We start from the raw sequence: 25,152 nt of genomic DNA on the forward strand, positions 1-25,152 counted from the left end.
GACAGAGAATTCCAAGACTTCTTGCTAAGGGCAGAGCCCAACTTAGGACTCAATCTCATGACCCTGAAAACCATGGACTGAGCCAAAATCAAGAGTTGGACGCTCAAACGACTGAGCCACCCAGATGCCCTTCACTTTGTATTTATTACCATACCTACTATAATGATTTGCCGACCAAATGTTTTCTCTCTAAAAATCATTCAACTCCTTAATTAGTTCACGCTAACTAGTGAATTCTCTGTAATAAGTAAGTGAATAAACATTTTATAATCTTATAATGGGGCAAATTACTCACTGTAATAAGGTCATCTCTTGCTCTGAGGACTTTGAGCCTTGCTTGATTCATCAAATTAGACATCTGACTGCAAAAGGTATGGAAAAATAGTTATCAGTAGAGCATAAGAAAAAAAAAACTGCAGAGAAAGAAATATACAGCTTCCTTTGAATGTACAAATACTTCTCTTTGTATATACCCTAGAGAACCCCCCTGAAATACATGTAGTAGATTCTATCAACTTATTTTCGAAATACTTATTGAGAGCTTACCAAGTGGCAAGCACTTTCATATCAGTTATTGCAACTTTCTTTCAATAATCCTGCGATGCTTCCATTTTCATAAATTAAGAAAAAGAAATTACTCAACTTGCTCAACGTCATACAAGTATGTTAAGTGGTCCAATTAAGACTTGAGCCCAGGGCACCTGGGTGGCTCAGTGGGCTAAGCCTCTGCCTTCAGCTCAGGTCATGATCTCAGGGTCCTGGGATTGAGCCCCATATGGGGTTCCCTGCCCAGCAGGGAGCCTGCTTTCCCCCTATCTCTGTCTGCCTCTCTTCCTAACTGTAATCCCTCCCGCTGTCAAATAAATAAATATATTTTTAAAAAAAAGACTTGAGCCCATACCTGCCTGACTCCAAAGCACCTGCTCTGTCCTCTTGTCCCACTGACTTTTTAAAGCTTCCTTACCTAATACTGTGACCAGGATCTACTTACATTTTCTTCTGCTGCTCAATCTGCTTTTCTTTCTTCTCGTAGTATTCCATAATCTTCAGTCTTTGGGTTTGCACAAGACGACCTTTCTCAATGTTGAACTCTTCCTCAGCCTATCAAGGAAACAATTGTTAATTGTTAATTGTTCCAATCATTACACTGGATTTTTGAGTTTTATTTTAAGCAGCTGGTAACCAGCAGCACTGTGTTCCGTATCAAAAAATAGTAAACTTGGGGCACCTGGGTGGCTCAGTGGGTTAAGCCTCTGCCTTCGGCTCAGGTCATGATCTCAAGGTCCTAGGATCGAGCCCCGCATCAGGCTCTCTGCTCCGCAGGGAGTCTGCTTCCCCTCTCTCTCTGCCTGCCTCCCTGCCTACTTGTGATTCTCTCTGTCAAATAAATAAATAAAACCTTAAAAAAAAAAATAGTAAGCTTGGGGTGCCTGGGTGGCTCAGTGGGTTAAAGACTCTGCCTTTGGCTCAGGTCATGATCTCAGGGTCCTGGGATCGAGCCCCCGCATCAGTCTCTCTGCTCAGCAGGGAGTCTGCTTCCCCCCCTCTCTCTGCCTGCCTCTCTGCCTGCTTGTAAATCTCCATCCTTCAAATAAATAAATAAAATCTTTAAAGAAAAGATTAAAAAAATAGTAAGCTTATTTGACTTGTCTTCAAAATTTCTAATTTACTCAAAATGGGTAATCAGTGATTTTCGTCATAAATGATGAACGAGAAAACCAAAAATCTGACCTAGGATAATAGTACCCGGGGCGCCTGGCTGGCTTAGTTGGTAGAGCATACCACTCTTGATCTCAGGGTCATGAGTTTAAGCCCCAAGCTGGGTGCGGAGCTTACTCAAAAAATAAATAAATAAATAAATAAATAAGCTAATAGTACCCACAGAGTTACAAAGGATATATTCAAATAGAAGATTCTGTATGTGAAAAAAATCATTACAAATCCTAGGGACGCCTGAGTGGATCAGTCATTAAGCATCTGCCTTCTGCTCAGGTTAGGATCCCAGGGTCTTGGGATAGAGCCCCAATGGGGCTCCCTGCTCTGTGGGGAGCCTGCTTCCCCCTCTCCCACTCCCCCCGCTTGTGTTCCCTCTCTTGCCATGTCCCTGTCAAATAAATAAAATCTTAAAAAAAAAAAAAAGAAAGAAAAAAATCATTACGTATTCTAAATTTAATCCATGTGACTACAGAATTTAGAGTTTAGAAGATCTGGGTTACTGCCTTTAAAAAAATGGTCAAGTAATCTCGGTCTTACTGCGCCCTTATGAAGTAAAAGAATTACAATAGTATTCTTCGGGTGCCTGGGTTGGCTAAATGTCTCGCTCTTACTTTCAGCTCAGGTCATGATCTCAGGGTTGTAAGACTGAGTCCCATGTTGGGCTCTAGGCTGGGCGTACAATCAGCTTGGGATTCTGTCTCTCCTTCTGCCTCTCCCACCCTACCTCCCTTTAAAAATATATAAATAAATCAGTATTCTTTCCTCATAGGACAAATAAGTAAGATAAATCTAACAGTCCTTTTAAAAACTTAAGTTATATAAATTAAGTTGTTTGTTTTATGTATATTGAACAGTTACTCTAAATTTTTTAATTTTTAATTTTTTTCCTATTTTACTGGGAATAAAAAGCAACATTACAGTTTCAGTGCATTAAATAAACAAATGTGGTGATAGAGTAAGAAAAAAATACTGACCTGAATACTGAGAGTAAGTGGTTTTCCAGTTTTGAGGGTAGGGGAGAACCACATTACTCAGCTACCAGAGGGTTTGGGCTTTAACTCAATGGCTGGAAGGAGTGCCAGTCCTGGTCAACCATCAATGAATCTTTTTTTTTTTTTTTTAAGTAGCTCTATGTTCAACATGAGGCAGAAACTCATGACCCTGAGATCAACAGTCACAAGCTCTACTGACTGAGCCAGCCAGCCAGGCACCCCCAGTTTGCTTTATCACAGCAAACTGGAATCTCCAATTTTTCAAACTAATTGTAGGAAGAAAGAATAACTCAGGCTGACGTATAAATAATCTGGGTGGCTACTGAAGTGTCCTCCATTCATAAGTTGTCAAAATCTTCAGAGTGACTGTTAGAGCAAGGAGCCTTTCATGTGCTCCCAGTTATACAGTGTGCAGAAGCGAGTAAGCATTAGTCCTGCTAGAGCCCCTCACACTACCCCTCGAACACCACCTGCACATACATACAACATGTCTGTCATGGTGCCAGCTGTTACTGTGTTAAAAAGTCATCTTCTGCAACTCTTGTTTTCTCGATGACGGCACCAAATGTGCTACAGAAAAAAGCCAGAAAACCTAGAGCATTAGCCCAAAGTGCCCCCTGACTAGTCACCATGTTCAAAATCCTTAATACTCCGCCAGAATTCAGTAAGGATGGCTTTTACTTTATATAAATATAAATGAAGGTTACCATCCAACATTTTTGGGCACTCAGTAAGAAAAATTCTAATTATTAAATATATTAAAATCTTATTAAATATTATTAAATATACTAAACATAGACTTTGACAACTAAACATAGACTTTGACTGACAACCTAGAATATACTTTACAAAGAAGTTTACATTAAACAAAATACCATTTTAATAGACAAACTAGCTTACAATGAAGTTTGTTTTTTGTTTTTTTTAAGATTTTACTTATTTGACAGAGAGAGGAGACAGCTAGAGAGGAAACACAAGCAGGGGGAGTGGGAGAGGGAGAAACAGGCTTTCCACAGAGCAAGGAGCTTGATGCGGGGCTTGACCCCAGGCCCCTGGGATCATGACCTGAGCTGAAGGCAGACACTTAACGACTGAGCCACCCAGGCACCCCTAAAACTATTTTTTTTTTTAAGATTTTATTTATTTATCTGAGGGAGAAAGTGAGAGAGAGAGAGAGCATGAGAGGGGAGACGGTCAGAGGGAGAAGCAGACTCATGGAGCTGAGAGCCTGATGTGGGACTCGATCCCGGAACTCCAGGATCATGACCTGAACCTAAGGCAGTCACTTAGCCAGCTAAGCCACTAGGTACTCTAAGTTTTTTGGAGGGAGAATATACTTAGGATAGCAAAGTGTGAAATATTGTAGAATTAAAGGGAAATACTCAAAGAGACGGGAAAAGCCATTTAAGTAGAAGGCACAGAGAAAAGCATACTGTGTCTGCTCTCAGACTAGAACTAAGCAGTCAGAGTGAACACTCAGCACACACTCCGTACAGTTCTGCCTTGCACCAGCAGCAGGCACCACCAGAAGAGTGACCAAAGGCCACTGGAGGAAGACAACAGGACAGCCCTCTGCCAGCAGTGTAACACCATCACAGGAATGGTCTATCTGGACAGCTGACTACTGCTGGAAAGAGTGGTTATTTTTTTTTAAAAAGGTGATCCTACCAGTGTATCAGATGTATATGGTTTTTAAGTAGTATGAAATGATTTTGGAAAGTTAGCTAGAAACTTGAATGTTTAATGGCTGGCACTGGTACTCGAGATTTCAAGTTCTGAAAGAAATGCCTGGGGTGCCTGGGTGGCTCAGTCAGTTAAGCGTATGACTGACTTCGGCTCAGGTCCTGATCTTAGGGTCCTGGAATCAAGCCCCACATTGAGCTCTCTATTCGGCAGGGAGTCTGCTTCTCTCTCTCCCTCTGTATATCCCCCTTTGGTGCTCTCTCTCTCAAATAAATAAATGAAAAGAAACACCTAACAGCTTTTTCTATACCTATTATGGGAAATAAAGATGATTGTGTTATACTAGATAAGACTATTTTTTTTTTTTTTAATTTACTTAGTGGCCAAAAGAGTGAGAGAGAATGAGAAGAGCACAAGCAGGGGGAATGGCAGACAGAGGGAGAAGACTCCCCCCTGGGTAGGGAGCCTGTGCAGGGCTCGATTCCAGGACACTGGGATCATGACCTGAGCCCAAAGCAGACGCTTAACTGACTAAGCCATTCAAGTATCCCAAGATAAAACAATACTCTAACAGCTGTTATATAGTAGTGGTAAACAAAATAGTCTTTTCTTCCTTAAATGACACTTTTTTTGAAGATTTTCTTTTTAAATAATCTTTATGCTGGAGCTCAGGAGCACTGTGAATGGGGGCATGCCGTGCCAGCACCCTCAGAGTTCTTGGGGGCAAATGTAGATAGTACTGACGACAGCGCTCATTTCCACAACCCCGGCAGCCTTTGTCTGAGCTGCTAGAATGCCTTTGACCTGTTCCTGGGGGGGCACCGTGTACCTGATGGCTCCTCTGGATACAACACAAAGAGAGGAGCTTGAAAGCAATGTCACTCCTGCAGCACCTGCCAGGACACAGGACCCTACTCCCACACCTCATTAGACACCAACCTCGTTCTGTCCCACTTGGCACCAGCAGCACCACCTGCTTCCCAGGGCACCATCTTCAAGACAACCGTGGCTTGTCAGCACAGGTTTGGTTTTTTTTTTAATTTACGTATATATTTTTAAGATTTTACTCACTTGAGAGAGTGAGCACACAACAAGCAGGGGGAGAGGAAGAAGCAGGCTTCCCTCTGAGCAGGGAACCCGCCGATGTGGGGCTCGATTCCAGGACCCTGAGACCACAACCCGAGCCAAAAGCAGACACTTAGCCACCCAGATGCCCCCTCAGTGTAGTTTTTTTTTTTTTAAGATTTTATTTATTCATTTGATAGGGATCACAAGTAGGCAGAGAGGCAGGCAGAGAGAGAGGAAGGGAAGCAGGCTTCCTGCTGAGCAGAGAGCCAGATGCAGGGCTCGACCCCAGGACCCTGAGATCATGACCTGAGCCAAAGGCAGGGGCTTAATCCACTGAGCCACCCACGCACCCCTCAGTGTAGGTTTTTAAAAATGACTTTTCTCTCTTTTCCTTGTCTTCTAAGGTCATTGAGGGAACTATGAAGTTCTTGCTTCCCTACTCTCACCTGATGGCCTTCATTTTTATTAAAAAAAAAAAAAGTTAAGCTACAAAGGCTTTTGGATGCCATTAATAGATTATAACTCAGGTATCAGCCTAACTAGGAAGTGCTAGGTTAGGGATCTCTGCAAGTACCAGCTGTATGACCCAGGCCAGTCATTTAGCTTCACAGTTCTTTAGTTAGTTTGTTTTAAAAATAAAAATATTGGGGCGCCTGGGTGGCTCAGTGGGTTAAAGCCTCTGCCTTTGGCTCAGATCATGATCTCGGGGTACTGGGATCGAGCCCCGCATCGAGGCCTTCAGCTCAGGTCATGATCTCGGGGTCCTGGGATTGAGCCCCGCATCGGGCTCTCTGCTCAGCAGGGAGCCTGCTTCCTCCTCTCTCTTTGCCTGCTTCTCTGCCTACTTGTGATCTCTGTCAAATTAATCAATCAATTAATTAATTAATTAATTAAAAAAGTATTTTTCTCTTGAAGGAAAGAGAGGAAGAAAGGAAGGAAGGAGAGGGAGGTTAGGGAGAGAGGAAATCTCTACACCAAACATGGGGCTCAAACTTCCAATCCTGAGATCAAAAGTTGCATACTTTTAGGGGCGCCTGGGTGGCTCAGTGGGTTAAGCCGCTGCCTTTGGCTCGGGTCGTGATCTCGGGGTCCTGGGATCGAGTCCCGCATCGGGCTCTCTGCTCAGCGGAAAGCCTGCTTCCCTCTCTCTCTCTGCCTGCCTCTCTATCTATCTGTGATCTCTCTCTGTCGAATAAATAAATAAAATCTTAAAAAAAAAAAAAAAAGTTGCATACTTTTACCGACGGAGCCAGCCAGGCACCCCCTTAAATGATAAATTACTTAAACAGTTCAAAATCTCACAGAATTTTAGTCCTAGAATACCAAGCACACACAAGGCTGTACTGATAAATAAGAAATGTAACTACAGTAGAATGTATAAAATAATAAAGGGGCGCCTAGGGGCACCTGGGTAGCTCAGTCATTAAGCGTCTGCCTTCGGCTCAGGTCATGATGCCAGGATCCTGGGATCGAGGCCCACATCAGGGTCTATGCTCTGCGGGAGGCCTGCTTTCCCTCTCCCACTCCCCCTGCTTATGGTCCCTCTCTCATGGTCTCTGTCAAATAAATGAAATCTTAAAATAAAATAAAATAAAATAAAATAAAATAAAATAAAATAAAATAAAATAAAATAAAATAAAAAAACAAAGGGGTGCCTGGGTAGCTCAGTCAGTCTGCATTCAGCTGAGTCATGATCTCAGGGCCCTGGGATCAAGTCCCGCAGCAGGCTCCCTGCTTAGCAGGGAGTCTGCTTCTCCCTCCCCATCTGCCTCTCCCCTTGCTCACACTTGTTCTCACTCTCTCAAATAAAGAAATGTTGAAAGGAACAAAGAAAGAAAGAGAGAGAGAGGAAGGAAGGAAGGAAGGAAGGAAGGAACAAAGTTGAGTTAAAAAATACAGATAATGAAAATAATGCATTAAACACTATATTCTGGCCCATTATGATTATACCTAGGGAAAAGAACACTTGATATACTCTGTATAAACAAAGTACAACTGGAAATATATATAAAATTTCAAAATGCAGACCAAGTATCACCTTTGTAATGGACAGGGGCTCTCATTTTATACCTCATACACTTCCAAACTTTTTTTTTTTTTTCAACAAATTAATTAAAAAGAAGAATAACAACATAAAAATACTATAACCTGGGGCGCCTGGGTGGCTCAGGGGTTTGGGCTGCCGCCTTCGGCTCCCGTCATGATCTCAGGGTCCTGGGATCGAGCCCCGCATCGGGCTCCCTGCTCCACAGGAAGCCTGCTTCCCTTTCTCTCTCTCTCTGCCTGCCTCTCTGCCTACTTGTGATCTCTGTCTGTCAAATAAATAAATAAAATCTTTAGGAATAAATAAATAAATGAATAAATAAATAAAAAATACTATAACCTCCCCTAATCAACTATGATAATTAGTCACAAATGCTAAATGTCTGGATTCCACATTCCATGAGAAAATCTGTCCATTACTTTCTACTCCCTACCATAAAATTTCAGGACACTTATTGGCAATCAGAATGTTTAGAAAGGAAAATTTATATATTTCTTTAATTTATTTATTTTCTAAGTTTATTGAGCAATAGTACAAAGTTCCCAAAGAGGGAGGGGACCGAAGAAGGTTGCCCAGGAAAATTTATTTTTAACATTAAAGACATGACACATTCTTAGCAGTCCCATGCTATGTGTTGTTAAGCAATTTTACTAATTACCGCTTAGCAAAGCAAAGTGGTAGTGTCGACCACTACCGCTTAGCAAAGCAAGGCTTTGTGGAATTTTGAGAACTTCCTAAACCTAGAAAATGGAATCTTACCTTCGCATCAATTTCCTCTGCTTTCTCATTGGCTTCTTGTTCAATAAAAGCCATCATATGCTTAATCTAGAAGGAAGAAGGAAAGGTTATTTTATTTCTAACTATAACAAAAAAATACATATATCTTTTCTGATTCATTTAACAATCAATTGCTTATTGAATGCATGTTATGTGCCAGGCACTCTGTACAAAGACAAATGAGATATATAAGGTAATATCCTACAGTACGAATTCACTCTAGCAAATGGACCAGACACAATATTCAATATTACAGAACATTATCCTACTCTCGAGGAATGTGGAGTCTATGGGGAAGGGAGGACTGAATATATATCCTCCTTTACCTCATACTCCTTTCAGTCTGCATCTTCTTTTCCTCTTCTCCATCTATAATTAAACGAATCTATATTTACCTTTTAAACTTTCTTTTAAGATTTTTAAGATTTTAATTTTAAGTAATCTCTACACACAACATGGAGCTCAAACTCACAAGTCCAAGATCAAGAGTCGCATGCTCTACTGAGTCAGCCAGGTGCTCCACACTTTTCAACTTTCTTACCTCCTACTCTCAAAATATTTCAATCTGACTTCTACCCCCTCCACTTCCCTTCCCAATTACTCTCATAAAATGGCAATAAACTCCTAGCCCTTAAACCTTGGCCTTAATCAATCTTTCAGCATCTCTTGATATGCTGGTCAACCCTCCCTTCTTGAACAAGAACAATCTCTTCCCTTTGCTTCCAGGACTTCCTTGTCCTCCTTCCAGACCACCCTCTTCTTCCTCTGCCTCCTGGACTGCTCTTTTTTAGACAGCCTACTCACAGCAACCTAAATCCAACACACTCAGTAATGAACCGCTAGGGGAGCCCGGTGGCTCCGTTGTTAGGCGTCTGCCTTGGGCTCAGGTCAAGATCCTAGGGTCCTGGGATAGAGCACCACACCCGGCTCCCTGCTCGGTGGGAAGCCTGTGTCTCCCTCTCCAACTCCCCCTGCTTGTGTTCTCTTTCTCACATTCTGTCAAATAAATAACATCTTTATAAAAAAAATAAGTAATGAACTGCTAATCACTTCCCCTCTGCCCACTTTGATTTCTACCTTGAGGATTAGTACCAATATCTGACTTTGACCCTTCCTTGTACCTCAGTCCTCCCACCCAATCAACATCCAAGTGCTATCAATTCTCTCTCCTGATAGTTCTTTAATTTGTCTACATTTCTCCACCTTCATAACCACTATCCTAGTCCCCTAGTCTTTGCTACCACCATCTCTCAACAAAATTATTACAACAGCTTCCAAATGTGTCTCCCTGCCCTCAGCCTTGTTTCCTTTCTAATCAACTCTACACTACAACCAGAAAGATCCTTTAAAATGCCTGTTTCAGGGGCGCCTGTGTGGCTCAGTGGATTAAGCCTCTGCCTTCGGCTCAGGTCATGATCCCAGGGTCCTGGGATCGAGCCCCACATTGGGCTCTCTGCTTGGTAGGAAGCTGGCTTCCTTCCCTCTCTCTGCCTGCCTCTCTACTTGTGATCTCTCTCTCTGCCAAATAACTAAAATAAATAAAATCTTAAAAAAAAAAAAGGCCCTGTTGCGAGAGGGGGGGGGGTTGCTCAGTCCGTTTAGTATCTGCCTTTTGCCCAAGTCATGATCCCAAAGTCCTGCAATGGAGTCCTGCATTGGGCTTCCTTCTCAGCAGGTAATCTGTTTCCCCCTCTCCCTCTGCCCCTATCTGCGGCTCATGCGTTCTCTCTCTCTCTCATATAAATCAAATCTTCAAAAAAAACAAAAATAAAAATAAAAATGCCTGTTTCATCATGTTTCACACTCCCCCCCCCCCCCGCCACTTTATGATAAAGCACAAAGATTTTAGAAGGTATGTGTTCTGGTCAATGCTCACCTGGCCAACATCATATGAAACATTATCTTCACCATTTGCCACTCTTCAGACTCTTGGTTCCTGTCCTACTAAACTTATTTCAGTTTTTCTGTTCCTTGAGTTCACCACTCTCTTCCTCATTTCCAAGATTTCAAATATACTGCTCCTTCCACTTGGAATACTCTTCTCCCTCCCTTCACCTGGCTAACTTCTTGGGATTCAGCTTGCTTAACTATCACCTCCTTTGGAAAATCTCTTCTGAACTTCTCACCAATGTGCACCTAGGGTATCCTGCACTTCCTCCTACTAAACTTTTTTTTTTTAAGATTTTATTTATTTTATTTGACTATATGGCAAGATAGTTGTTAAAAGGCTTCTCTGGGGACGCCTGGGTGGCTCAGTTGGTTAAGCGGCTGCCTTCGGCTCAGGTCATGATCCCAGCGTCCTGGGATCGAGTCCCACATCGGGCTCCTTGCTCCGCAGGGAGCCTGCTTCTCCCTCTGACTCTGCCTTCCACTCTGTCTGCCTGTGCTCGCTCTCGCTCGCTTTCTCTCTGACAAATAAAATAAATAAAAAAATCTTAAAAAAAATAAAAAATAAAAAAAATAAAAGGCTTCTCTGGGGGCACCTGGGTGGCTCAGTGGGTTAAAGCCTTTGCCTTTGGCTCAGGTCATGATCCCAGGGTCCTGGGATCGAGCCCCACATCAGGCTCTCTCCTCCATGGGGAGCCTGCTTCCTCCTCTCTCTCTTTCTCCCTGCCTCTCTGTCTACTTGTGATCTCTGTCTAATAAATAAATAAAATCTTAAAAAAAAAAAAAAAAGGCTTCTCTGGCTACAATCAGAGAATAAAGTCCACTGAAGTCTTCTGGGGCCTAAGGACAGTGATCCAATTTGGACTCATAAATGAAGTGGGTATTTTTGTTTGTTTGGTTTGGTTTTTAGACCCGCAAATGAAGTACGACCTTTAGTGGAAGATGTAAAATACACCCATGTGAATACAAATACTACAGCTAATCAAACTCTCTGGTTGTTTCATTTCATAAGGGCTCTATCTGAAAGAAATGATGAATAAAAAAAGGAAGATGATTTTTAAAAATACCAATAATCTCTAGGTTATTCATCACTGTTATTTTTTAAAAAAAGACTTTATTTCAGAAGAAAGAGTGCACATGCAGGGGTAGGGGACAGAGGGAAAGAAGAGAATCTCAAGCTGACTCTGAGCTGAGCTTGGAACCCTAAGCTGGGCTCTATCTCATGACCCTGAGATGATGACTTGAGCCAAAATCAAGAGCCAGATGCTTAACTGACTGAACCACCCAGGAGTCCCTAATTCACTGTGTTTATTAATTCTCCCACTTAAGGTAAGCTTCATGAGTACGGAGATCTTTTTTTTTTTTTTTTTTAAGATTTTATTTATTTGACAGAGAGAGATCCCAAGTAGGCAAAGAGGCGGGGGTGGGGGGAGCAGGCTCCCTGCTGAGCAAAGAGCCCGATGTGGGGCTCCATCCCAGAACCCTGAGATCATGACCCGAGCAGAAGGCAGAGAGGCTTAACTTACTGATCTACCTAGACGCCCCTGAGATCTTATTTTTTAAATCACCATAACACCAGAACATGGAACGACTGCCTCTAAAGGGGGTGTTCAATAAACATTTGTGAATGAATGACAACCTGTTGGTATTTTAAGCCTCCTGAGATAGTCCAAGTACTTTCTAGAGTTTAACAATCTGGAAACAATTCCCACTTCTCCACATACCACAAAGATATAATAAATCTAATGTACACACAGGTGTACAAGAGTGAGTTAGGATTTGTTTTAAAATAATGTGAACAGGGGCGCCTGGGTGGCTCAGTGGGTTGGGCCACTGCTTTCGGCTCGGGTCATGATCTCAGGGTCCTGGGATCGAGCCCCGCATCGGGCTCTCTGCTCTGCAGGGAGCCTGCTTCCCTCTCTCTGCCTACTTGTGATCTCTGTCTGTCAAATAAATAAATAAAATCTTAAAAAAAAAGTGTCAGCCTTTGGGTCAGGTGGGATCAACCCTGCATGGGGGGGAGGGTAGTTTCCTGCTCAGCAGGAGTCTGCTTCTCCCTCTTCCACTCCCCTTGTTTCCATAGTATAGTGGTTATCACGTTTGCCTGACACTCCCCTTGCTTGTGCTATCAAATGAATAAATAAAATCTTTTTTTTTTAAGTTTTTATTTATTTATTTGACAGACAGAGATCACAAGTAGGCAGAGAGGCGGGCAGAGATAGAGGAGGAAGCAGGCTCCCTGCGGAGCAGAGAGCCTGATGTGGGGCTCAATCCCAGGACTCTGGGATCATGACGTGAGCCGAAGTCAGAGGCTTTAACCCACTGAGCCACCCAGGCACCCCATAAATAAAATCTTAAATAAAATAAAAAGGGCATTGATGGGGCGCTCAGTTGGTTAAGTGTCTGCCTTCCACTCAGGTCATAATCCCAAGGTCTTGGCAGGAGCTTTGTTTCTGCTCAGCAGGGAGCCTACTTCTCCCTCTCCCTCTGCCCCCACCCCAACTTGTGCTGTCTCACATGCATACACTAATAAATAAAATTTTTAAAAATAAACACATTAATAATAAAACCTCGTGGCATCAAAGTCTTAAAGAAAAAAACAGTATTGTTTGAAAGAGATTTCTTTTAGTCAAAATTCTTAGCAATTACCCTATGTTTGAGGACCCAAAATAATTATGATAATCAAAATCTATTTCATAGGTAATACAATACTTATGAAATCTCAGGCCTTGAAATATTTGGGGTACCTAATCCAGAGGGATCTTGTATAGAAGATCACTGTGACCTTGCTAAAAGGATTAGCCCCCACCCCCATTTGTGTGTGGGTGTTTATGGTAAGGAACGGTATCTCCAGGAGCACCTGGGTGGCTCAGTTAGTTAAGCAACTGCCTTCGGCTCAGGTCATGATCTCGGAGTCCGGAGATCAAGTCCCCCATCTGCCTCCAGCTCCATGGGGAGTCTGGTTCTCCCTCTAACCTTCTCCCCTCTCATGCACGCGCACATGCTCTTTTCTCTCTCCCTCTAATAAATAAAAAAATTTTTTAAAGTATCTTTGGAACGTTGAAAAAAAAAAAAAGGAATGGTATCTCCACAAGTTCAGTGAGAAGCCTTACTGAACTCAGTTTGGAATTTTAAAAGTAAATACAGTAATCAAAACAGGTGTTTATAAATGCTACAAGGCACACTGGGCCTGTACAGGTGAACACTGATTCAAACCTGCATTATCTGCCTTTATCACTCATGCTGGACCCTCTACTACTGGATTTGACTAGATCAGCACAGCCTAAAGCAAAACAGTCACTTTAACCCAGGTCAGACAAGTCTGTTTACAGCCAACATGATCATATTCCGTCTTCAAGAGTTCCAATAAAAAAAATAGTCAACTCTTCAGGACATTTAACTCCAACCCTAAGGCAGAAAAATCTGGCCTTTAAAAGATACTTTTCAGCTTCCTGCTAACCCTACTGGATTTTAAGGTTTTGAAGTCAGATTCCTTCAAATACTGGATAAAGTAAATACCCATACTCCCCAGACAAAAAGGCAAATATACATAAATAATACAATGGGGAAGAAGTCAAGGAATCCACAATTTATAAGCACTTATTATGTGCTTGTACCTTGACATTCACTGCTGAGTATACAGGGAACAAAAACACACTGCCCTTATGGAGCTTATGTGTAGTGTAGATGGGTAGAGACCACAGATTCCTTCATCTTTCAATTTTATAGAAAGAAAAAATGGTTTTGGTTTAGATTCCAAGGAAATACACCACTTTATATTTTTTCCTGGGGAAACCTTATTCAATATATTGTAACAAAGGGGTAAGAGGGATGATGAAGGAACAAGCGGAAAAAGAGAATCAGCATTTTAACTGTGACTACTAGAAGATGTGGAGGACACTGTACTTTTTCCACTGCACCAAGTTTTTCCTATAGTAAAAATCAGAAGCAGCGGTGATAAACATAAAAGCCCCATTGTTTTGTAAGACTACTGTAAGATTTCTTAATCTTCTCCATAGATGCTATTTTTGTCACACAATTTCCCCTCTGTGATTATTATTAGCACAAGACCACCAATGAACAAACACTCCACTTTTCTTATACACATCAGATTAAGAATAAAATGCCAACTCATTTTCTTTTTCTTATTTTTTTACTTTTTTTGAAGATTTTATTTATTTATTTGACACAGAGAGAGATCACAAGTAGGCAGAGAGGCAGGCAGAGAGAGAGAGAGGAAAGCAGGCTTCCTGCCAAGCAGAGAGCCCGATGTGGGGCTCCATCCCAGGACCCTGAGATCATGACCTGAGCCAAAGGCAGAGGTTTAACTCACTGAGCCACCCAGGCACCCCGCCAACTCATTTTCTTGGAAATAGAAATATCCAAGGAAAAAAATATTTCATTGCTCATTTAAGAAGATTCATAAGCCAGTGAGCGAGCTCTAGTCAGAGAATTTTCCTAGTACTTCCTAGGAATTTTCCTGGTACTTCGAAAAGAAAGACTTAGTTCTCTAAACTAAAAAGATTCCTTCTCTGAAAAATCTATTGGCGGGGCACCTGGGTGGCTCAGTGGGTTAAGCCTCTGCCTTCGGCTCAGGTCATGATCCCAAGGTCCTGGGATCAAGCCCCACGTTGGGCCCTCTGCTCAGCAGGGAGCTTGCTTCCTCCTCTTTCTCTGCCTGCTTCTCTGCCTACTTGTGATCTCTGTTTGTCAAATAAGTAAATTAAATCTTTTAAAAAAAGTCTATTGGCAATATGACTACTAAATTCAAGGACCCTAGTTTGAGTATCTGTGGCAGGGCAAATGGAAACCACTTTTGAATTCTAACTTTATTAATGACTACAACTTGAAGGTATGACACATTAAACAAAACAAAACAAACAAACAAAAACTCCAAAGCTGCCCAGGACTGATACACTTGCAAAAATTATGTAGGTCTCCGTTCTCCGTAATTCCTCCCATTATCCTTGACTTTTTTTATGCCAAACACTGGCGCTGCGGTTCATAAATATAAGAAAGATATTCTAATTACTAATAAACATTAACGTACACACTAGTGAGAGACCAACCATTACAATTCCTTCCAAAATGAAGATTAACAATTCAATGAATGACCTCAAAACAACATTGAAAGCAACTCTCTCCCGTCAGCATTCTCTATCGTACTGTAAAACCTTCCCTCAAGGTTAAAAAAACAGGTGAAAACAAGGTCTCCAATCCTAGCACTCGTTTTGCATCTCAACCCTATTTTCAATTCTCAGCTCTAACAACCACAGCTAGTACCCTGAGAAAATAGGGAACGCCGAGGGGCGCCTGGGTGGCTCAGTGGGTTAAGCCGCTGCCTTCGGCTCAGGTCATGATCTCAGGGTCCTGGGATCGAGTCCCGCATCGGGCTCTCTGCTCGGCAGGGAGCCTGCTTCCTCCTCTCTCTCTCTCTCTGCCTACTTGTGATCTCTCTCTGTCAAATAAATAAATAAAATCTTTAAAAAAAAAAAAAATAGGGAACGCCGAGGTGCGAACCAAAAAGCCAGCACATTCATGGCGGCGGCACACAAAACCCCAGTGAAGACAGAGGAGCTGTGGGTCAAATTCCTCTCCTGCAGAGAGCCCACTAAGCCCCCGAGACTTAGGGGACCCTCCTTGGGTATCTGGGCCGCCCTAGGCCTGCGTCGTCCTCCCTGAGCCGCCGGGTTCCAGTTCGCCATCCCCGGACCCGCGCTACGAGTTCGCCAGACCCAACCCCAAGTCCTCACCTGCTTTTGCACGTCAGCATCGCTGAGGGCCATAACGAAAGCTGGGCTAGGCCGGAGGCCCCACTGGCTCTAGCTAACACTGGAAGGCGGCAGCGCAACCAAGAGGAAGAAAGAAAATGCAGTGGGGCTGTCGGCTTCCTTTGCTTTATAGCTCCGACTTCCGGTTCCTGTCAGGTGACTGCGCAGCCCAGCCATGTGAGCTTTCTCAGCCAGTGGGAAGAGCACGAGTCCGGGGAAGTCCAGCCCTGGACCCTCCCTGGCTCCGGGTGCCGGCGCTGGTTGCTTGTTCTCAGCAGAGTTCAAATCCGTTTCGCAGCTGCCTCGTGACTTCTGAGTTGTTTTCCTCAGTAGGAGTGAAGGTTGGGGAATTCAGGCGTCTGAAATTAGCCGAATTCTGTGTATTTTTCTAGCCTTAGCGCTCTTGCATATTTTTTTAAATTTAATTATTTACTCCCAAATCAGAATTTATTTTTTTTGCTTTCCTGGCCTTAAATTCACCAATATTTTATTTATTAAGAGATTGTATTTTTAAACAGTTACAGATTTACAGAAAAACTTAGCCGATAGAGCAGAGAGTTTTCATGTATCTTTCTCCCTGGCACACACAGATTCCCGTATCATTAATATATTTGTATGGCACATTTGTTAAAATTAATTAAATAATATTGATAATTAAATAAACAATTATGGACTCAAGTCCATAATTAGTCAAATTTCCTTAGTTTTAACCTAATGCTCATTTTCTTTTCCAGGATCCCATCTAGGATACTGCATTTTATTTAATTGTTATGTCCCCTAAATTTCCTGGGTGTGACAGTTACTCAACCTTTCCTTTTTTAAAAATTAATTAGTTAATTAATTTGTCAGAGCGCCCACAAGCAGGGAGAGCAGCAGAGAAAGTAGGCAACAGGCACAGGAAGAAGCAGGCTCCCCGCTGAGCAAGGGCGCCCCAAGCCAGACTGGATCCCAGGACTCTGGGATCAGGACCTAAGCTGAAGGCAGACGCTTAATGGACTGAGCAACCCAGGCGTCAGGGTGCATGTATTTTTATTACCAACTTTTTATTTTGAGGAAATTTCAAATATAATAAGCTGTAAGAATAGTGCAATAAACTACATTCACCTAGATTCACCAATTATTAACATTTTGCTATTTGGCTGTATCACTTTTCATTAATCAAATGCAGGAAATTTAACAAGTTTATAATCAGATTTTGCCATATGCCCTACTGAAAACCTTTGTTGAAATTTTTTTCTCATCCTGAACCCAGTACAAGGTCACCTGTTGTAGTTAATTATCATGTCTTTTCTATAGTCTTCCCCCCCTCCCCACCCCGCCCCCAAGACTTACTTGTTTGAGAGAGCAAGAGCAATCTTGAGGGGGGGGGGAAGCAGAGGGAGAGTCTTTTTTTTTTTTTTTTTTTAAAGATTAGACAGATCATGGGGCGCCTGGGTGGCTCAGTGTGATCTTTGTCTGTCAAATAAATAAATAAAAAAAAAAGACTTCATTTAAAAAAAAATATTTTATTTACTTATTTACTTTTTATTTTTTTTTTAAGATTTTATTTATTTATTTGACAGACAGAGATCACAAGTAGGCAGAGAAGCAGGCAGAGAGAGAAGAGGAAGCAGGCTCCCTGCTGAGCAGAGAGCCCAATGTGGGGCTCGATCCCAGGACCCTGGGATCATGACCTGAGCCAAAGGCAGAGGCTTTAATCCACTGAGCCACCCAGGCACCCCTTTATTTACTCATTTTGACAGGCAGAGATCACAAGCAGGCACCACTGAGCCACCCAGGCGCCCCTTAAGACTTCATTTCTAAAGCAAAATAAATGGTGTTACAGATATAATTAACATTACCTTTTGTGCAGCTGTCCCCTCCCCTAAGTTAACGCTCTTTACAACTGGTTTCTGCAGTTATTTTGCTGATTCACCAAGGAATGGGCCAGGTCCTGTCTGATAAGAATATGATAAACTTCATAGAGACAGTCTCTGGAGAGAAAAACTTATAAGTACAATAAAAGATTAACTAGCTAGCAGTTTTCCAAATCCAATTTCCTCCTATGTTATTTTAGGTCTTGTGAAGAAGCTTTATTAAAACAGTTTTTCAGATAAATTCCAAAATCCCACTCCTAGATACGCCTATTTACTTATGGCTTCACAAAATCACTGTCCTAGATTCCTGTCAGGTTAGTCACAAAGACTGTGTAGATTTTTTCACCTGCTCCCAAGCTGACACTTCAGTCTGTGGCTTCAGAAATTGAATCAGCAGAATAAATTAAGGCTTGAACTTCTTTGCCTGAAGAGGGTAAGGTGGGGTGAGGTGGGGAGTGGGTTGTGATTGGGGGTGGGATGTTGCAGCTGCGGGTGGAGGTTCCTTGGGTGGTTCAGTCAGTTAAACAATCTTAGGGTAGGGAGTTCAAGGCCCTCGGGCTTTATTTTACTAAAAATAAATTTTTAAAAATGTAAATCATCTGTGTCTTTGAATGCTGAAGAATTGGGTGGGTTGTTTTTGTTTTTGTTTAAGATTTTAAGTAATTTCTATACCAAATGTGGGGCTCCAACTCACAATGCTGAGTCCAAGAGTCACATGCTCTACTGACTGAGTCAACCAGGCACCCCTTGAAGAATCTCAAGAAGAAAAACAAATGAGACCAGAAAATAGTGAAACTCTGACTTAGGTGCTTGCTTGCACTTCCTACCCTTTTATAACCAATTTTCCACACAACAGAAAGAGTGGTTTAAAACCTAGCTGGCATCTAGCCGCTTCTCAGTTGGCTTCTGTCTGCTTCTGAACACTTCACACCTCACATGGTCTGTGTGAGTGCTGCCCGATCTGGCCTTAGCTTACTTGTCTGACCTCATTACTCTTCTTCCCTTTGCTCACCACCCTATAGCTTTACTTTTCAATTCCTGGAAAACACCAAGCTCTTTGCCTGAATTCTTTTCATATACTATCACTTAGCTTTTCATTCTTTAAGGTCTCAACTTAAAATATCACCTCCTTAGAGAGTGCTTTTCTTTTCTTTTTTTTTTTTTTCTTTTTACAGGTTTTATTTATTTATTTGACAGACAGAGATCACAAGTAGGCAGAAAGGCAGGCAGAGAGAGAGGAGGAAGCAGGCTCCCTGCCTAGCCCTGATGCGGGGCTTGATCCCAGGACCCCAGGATTATGATCTGAGCTGAAGGCAGAGGCTTTAACCCACTGAGCCACCCAGGCACCCAGAGAGTGCTTTTCATAAGCACTCTTTTGCCTTCCTCTCTCTCCCAGCCAGCCCTCAGGACATGCTATAATGTTTTCTTATTTTGTTTTTTTTCTTTTTGTTTTGGGTTTTTGCCTGGTTTTCCAATGAAAATGTTGTTTTCACAACAGAGACCATGTCTGACCTACTTACCACTTTCTTTTGCTGGCATCTAGCACACTGCCTGGTACATAGTAGGGGTTCAGTAACTAACTGATGAAGAATGAATAAAATGACTTGTGTCTAGAGTTTAGATTTTATTTATAATTTTTTTTTGCTTTAGATTTTATAATCACATCAGGCTTCATGCTAGGATTCTGTATAATTTAGAAGATCTGTCAAAAAAAAAAAAAAAGTCCCCAAACCCATAAACTGCTGTGTGATTAAAGTAAAATAATTTCTGTAAAAGGATTATATTATTTTACACCATTTGCTGGAAAGACTATTCCTTTCCCCATTAAATTGTCTTGACACCTCTGTCAAAAATCAATTGTCCATTCTGGACTTCCTATTCTGCTCCATTGACCTCTGTTTTATCCTTATAGTACGCATAGAAAAATAAAATACAAAAGGAAATATTAAAACTGAAAACAATTAGAAAGAAATTAACTTAATCACATACCTGATTTGTTAACATAACCAGAGAATTTTTTTATGTGACTTTTTAAAAAAATTTACATATGGGACACCTGGGTGTCTCAGTCAGTTGAGTCATAATTCCAGGGTCCTGGGATTGAGACCTTCATTGGGCTACACGCTCCGCAGAGAGCCTGCTTCTCCCTCTGCCTGCTCTCTCTTTCTCTCACAAATATATAAAATCTTAAAATTAGAAGTGCCTGGGTGGCTCAGTCTTTAACCATCTGCCCTTGGCTCAGGTCATGATCCCAGGGTCCTATGATCAAGCTCACATCAGGCTCCCTGCTGGAAGCCTGCTTCTCTCTCTCCCACGCTGCTTGTGTTCCCTCTCTGCTTCTTTCTCTTTCTCTCTGTCAAATAAATAAATAAAATCTTTTTTATTTTTTAAACAAACATTTTATTTATTCATTTGACAGAGAGAGATCACAAGTAGGCAGAGAGGCAGGCAGAGAGAGAGGAGGAAGCAGGCTCTCCACAGAGCAGAGAGCCGGAATCGGGGCTCGATCCCAGGACCCTGGGATCATGACCTGAGCCGAAGGCAGAGGCTTTAACCCACTGAGCCACCCAGGCGCCCCAAATCTTTTTTAAAATCTTAAAATTGACAGAGATGACAAGAGGGCAGAGAGGCAGGCAGAGAGAGAGAGAGAGGGGAAAGCAGGCTCCCTGCTGAGCAGAGAGACTGATGCGGGGCTCGATCCCAGGACCCTGAGATCACGACCCCAGCCGAAGTCAGAGGCTTAAACCAGTGAGCCACCCAGGCGCCCCTTATTTTTATTTTTAATAAAATTTTATTTTTTAAGTAATCTCCCATAGCCCACGAGGAAATGGAAATGACAACCTGGATATCAAGAGAGGCAAGCTCCAACGACTGAGCCAGCCATACCTCAGGAGTCCAATCAATCCTCCACCCACTTCCTATTGGATCTGCAGTTGACTTATTGCTAGGGCATGAGAGCTCCCCCTACTGGCTTCTGACTCCATTTTAGCTGCCTATTTATTTTCAGTTTTTTTCGTCTGTTTTTTTTTGCAATTTCTACACCAACCTGGGGCTCCAACTCATAACCCTGAGATTGAGAGCTGCATGCTCTTCCAACCGAGTCAGCCAGGAACCCAGTGACTCTATTTTAAATGATGTTTCCTTTGATTAATTTTCACAATACCAGTTATTCCTTTTTGTTTTATTGCTGAATAATTTCCATTGTATGAACATGTCGCCCTCGGGCCTGCAAGGATGACAATGAACCTGGTATAGTGTTAATGCTTCATTTCCGTTTATTTAATCAACTTCCTTAGCTTATATACAGCAGGGTGACCAATAAGGGGCCAAGCAATGGGGAGAGCCAATGAGAGTCCTGTTACTATGCTGATTAAATTTGATACAGCCAATAACTATGTCCTCCTTTAGGCGGGCTTCTCCAGAAAGTTCATTGTATACTTGCAGAGTACTTTGCTAGCAGTGAGCCAAGCACCTTCTTGTAATGGCGGGGACTTTCCCGGCCGGAGGCAGTCCCCGACATGAACATACTTGAAAAAGTCAACGTTATTAAAAAAACTAGGAGACTAACAAAAGCTGTAACGACCAAATGCATGATCCTGGTTTAAAAAACAGGCTGTTCAGTCAGCGAAGCAAGCAATTCTTGATCTCAGGGTCCTGAGTTCACACCCCATGTTGTGCATAGAACCTACTTAAACACAACAACAACAACAAAAACTATATGTCACTACTTGGTCAATTGAGGAAATTTAACTATCAACTGGTTATTAGGTACTAGTAGGTAATTAATAGGTTTATTAGCTCACTGAGACTTTGTTTGCAAAATTTCTGTCCGATTTCTCTATTAATGGCACCACTGTTCTCTCAGTAGCTCAGGCTTAATGCTCTTGTAACGCTAACTCCAACCTTTTTGCTTCCACTCCCACCCAACCTCATATCAGTTCAGGTTTTCAACACTTTTCCACAGCTTTATTGAGACAGAGCTCACATACCATACAACTCACTTATTTAAAGCATACATTTAAATGGTTTAAAAGCATATTCACAGGGTGTTCGACTTTTATCAAAATCAATTATAACATTTTCATCACCTCCCCCCCAAATTTTTGTACCCATTAGCAGTCACTCCTTATCAGGTTTTTCTCACTTCTGATCTGGCGTCTTCCAACTCATCACCTTCACCACTCTCCTTTCAGTTTATCTCATGTACATTACAGACAATTCAGTTTTTCTAAAGCATGGTTTAGATACAACTTTTTTTTTTAAAAGATTTTATTTATTTATTTCACAGAGAGAGATCACAAGTAGACAGAGAGGCAGGCAGAGAGAGAGAGAGAGAGAGAAGCAGGGTCCCTGCTGAGCAGAGAGCCAGATGCGGGCCTCGATCCCAGGACCCTGAGATCATGACCTGAGCTGAAGGCAGCGGCTTAACCCACTGAGCCACACAGGCGCCATAGATACAACTTCTTAACAAGATACATTTAGTGACTCTCCCAAAGGACGCTTGGATTCAAGTAAACAAACATCCAGTTCTAGGCATTGTGCTAGGCAGGTGCTGTGAACAAAATGGGTACTACTGAAGACTTCCTTTACCGTTCCAGTGCCTGTGCTCGTTCCGCCTAGAACGAGCTCTTAACCCCCACTTCACCCTCAACTGCTAGAAAATGTTCCCAACTTTCAATAACCTTTTCAAGTCGACAAATGACTACGAACTCGGCAGCTTCCTTGAACTCTCCTGATACTTCCCTACCCCGTTCGCTGGCACACACTTAAATCCCAATATTTGTTCAATACGTCCACAGCACATTTTGTGCAAGCAGCCATGCTCCCTTCCGCGGGAACCACCAGCTTCTCTCCCCACAAGCCTGACTCCTCAGAATCCCATCTCCCTTCCTCCAGTAATCAAATACCTCCGCAACCCACTCCCTCCCTGAGAATCATAGATGTGAGCGACTCCTGGTAAGAGAGGATTAAGAGAGGTCAGCTTTTCCGCGTCATGTCTGCGCGAAGAGACCTCCCGGCCTCTATGATCCGTGCTTCCGCTCAGGAGAACAGAACCACCCCTCTTCCGGCGCTTCTAGGCGCCCCAGGCTCGCCCTGACGCTGGCGGTGACGGAAGCGCGCCGGGGGTGACCTCACCTTCCAACATGGCGGCGGCGGTAGATTAGGGCCGCGGGTCGAAGCAGCCACCGCCGCTGGGGGACCCTGTCGGAAACGACTGCCGCCGCCGCCTCCCCTTCCGTCTCTTCTTGGGCAAGGGGCCAGGGCCAGGTGAGGGGAGTGGGGTTCTGGGCAGGCAGAGTTGGGTCCTTATCCAGCTCCTCAGGCGGTTTTCACTGGGCAGGAAGGTGTCCAGAGACTGTGCCGAACCACCGCCTCCCCAGTGGTTCCGACGACGCGTGAGTGCGTGACAGTGAGTGTGTGTGTGTGTGTGTGTGTGTGTGTATGTATGTATACCGGCGCTCCTTTGCCCGAGGGTTCTCAAAGCTTGAAGGGTTCATTTCTTTGTAACGGGACCTGTGCCGCGTGGTCCCCCCGCGGACGCTTGTTGAGCGGGGCTTCCCGAGAGGGCTGCCAGAGGCTCGGAGGAACTCGGCCCTTGCCCTGCACTGCCGGTCTTTCCCACAGAGACCTTCACGTGGAAAACCCGTGTACATTTTTAGGACCAGGCTGGGATCGTGGACTTTTTGGTCGAGGGAAAGGTTTCATGCGATTCGTTTAAAATGATTAGAGTATCTCTGCTAGTCCTAGTTGCTTTTTTCACTTATTGTTAGACATTTGTTATTTTTTATTCACTGCTCTTCTGACACCCATTATTACTATTATTTATTTTTTCAGAAAAGTCTGCTGCCTTATTCTTGGAGGCAATACAGGTCACACTGAGGAGTTTCTTCGTTTGATTTTTATCCTCTCGCTATTCCAGGGAGATTCCAAGTTTCTTTTCTTCATAACTAGCTATGAAGGGAAACTCCTAGACTTTTTGAGTTGAGGTTTTGACCTGAGTTGAAAATCGGGCGGATCTGCCCAGTTGTTCACACGCTCCCGCTGGGATTTTTGTCTTAACCACTCCCCGCACCAGTATTTATTTGTTTATTTAAAATAGCTATCTCACTGTCTCTATTTAGAAGTTTTAAACTGAACCGACGGTAAACCTCCCCCTTTTTTGCTTTATGATGTGAAACAAAACAAACATAAAGTCGTTTGCGAAATTGTTAAGATATTCTCTGGAGGCTTGGTGTAAACCAGAATGTTGATCTCTGCCCTGACTTCTTGTGACCTTGGATGAGTTGCCACACCCTTCTAGTACTTTCTTTTTTTATCTCCCAGAAAATTGAGCAAACGTTTTTGTAGGTGGTAAACTATTTATACCTCATATACATAGTTGGATAAATGCAGAGTGCGCATTTGCACCTGCAAATTGAAACTAAGCCTTTAGGAGATACTCCTCATTTGATAATAGGCCAATAGGTGTTTGAAAATCCTTTTACTTTGATTGGCCAGGTACTATTTTCAGTATATATATTTCTTTTTTTTTCCTTTTTTTTTTTTTTTAAGATTTTATTTATTTATTTGACAGAGATCACAAGTAGGCAGAGAGGCAGGTAGAGAGAGAGAGGAGGAAGCAGGCTCCCCGCTGAGAAAGGAGCCTGAGGTGGGGCTGGATCCCAGGGCCCTGAGATCATGACCTGAGCTGAAGGCAGTGCCACCCAGGCACCCAATTTTCAGTATATATATATATTTTTTTTCTTTTAAAGATTTTATTTATTTGACAGACAGATATCACAAATAGGCAGAGAAACAGAGAGAGAGAGAGAGAAGCAGGCTCCCCGCTGAGCAGAGAGCCGGATGCGGGGCTAGATCCCAGGACCCTGGGACCATGACCTGAGCCGAAAGCAGAGGCTTTAACCCACTGAGCCACCCAGGCGCCCCCAGTATATATATTTCTTAATGATTCATTTTCTTATGGAGGCTTGAACCCCAGTAGTTGAATTTAGCTGAAGGATGTATAAAGTTGAGTCCAACCAGTTTTGTAAAGAAAAGGTGCTTTCTATCACATCAATTAATCAGTACTAAATATCTCATACACTAAACTTTTAGGACAAGTAATTTACAACCGTAATCATTGCTTTAAAATATATTTCTCTTATAAAATGTTTTAGACATAGAGAACAGAAGTTTTAAACAGTCTTGCTGTCCTACTTTTTACCAGTTTTTCAGTGGCATTTTGATTTATATCTTTTTTTTTTTTAAGATTTTATTTATTCATTTGACAGACAGAAATCACAAGTAGACAGAGCGGCTGGCAGAAAGAGGGGGAAGCAGGCTCCCCACTGAGCAGAGAGCCGGATGCGGGGCTTGAT

At 42.6% G+C, this 25,152-nt stretch overlaps 2 protein-coding genes and 1 long non-coding RNA gene across 12 annotated transcripts in view; 1 reads left to right on the forward strand and 2 right to left on the reverse strand.

The window, feature by feature from the left end:
- Window positions 1-17,827, reverse strand: part of ATP6V1E1 (ATPase H+ transporting V1 subunit E1) — a 40,772-nt gene extending 22,945 nt beyond the window's left edge. The window contains exons 1-5 of the mRNA XM_082738211.1: window positions 17,780-17,827; window positions 15,921-16,297; window positions 8,263-8,328; window positions 992-1,101; window positions 296-362 (exon numbers count right to left, since the gene is read on the reverse strand). Of these exons, the coding sequence (XP_082594337.1) occupies window positions 296-362; window positions 992-1,101; window positions 8,263-8,328; window positions 15,921-15,953 (276 nt within the window). The 5' untranslated portion in view covers window positions 15,954-16,297; window positions 17,780-17,827. The remainder of the gene's footprint in view (window positions 1-295; window positions 363-991; window positions 1,102-8,262; window positions 8,329-15,920; window positions 16,298-17,779) is intronic.
- Window positions 8,647-11,784, reverse strand: LOC309868365. The gene is made up of 2 exons (XR_014313657.1): window positions 10,764-11,784; window positions 8,647-10,523 (listed from the first exon to the last, which is right to left on the reverse strand). It is a non-coding gene; the product is annotated as an uncharacterized lncRNA (long non-coding RNA).
- Window positions 17,828-22,836: 5,009 nt separating the features above from the next.
- The window catches only part of BCL2L13 (BCL2 like 13), an 86,963-nt gene continuing 84,647 nt past the window's right edge, over window positions 22,837-25,152 (forward strand). For 8 of the 10 annotated variants that reach the window (XR_014313648.1, XR_014313649.1, XM_082738168.1 and 5 more), the window contains exon 1: window positions 22,894-23,062. The gene's annotated coding sequence lies outside the window, so the exon portion shown is untranslated. Of the gene's footprint in view, window positions 23,063-25,152 lie in introns of all 10 variants that reach the window. The other 2 variants (XM_082738172.1, XM_082738171.1) reach the window with 2 other exon arrangements.

This window comes from Mustela nivalis, assembly GCF_964662115.1.
Source record: "Mustela nivalis genome assembly, chromosome: 7".
Classification (NCBI taxonomy): domain Eukaryota; kingdom Metazoa; phylum Chordata; class Mammalia; order Carnivora; family Mustelidae; genus Mustela; species Mustela nivalis.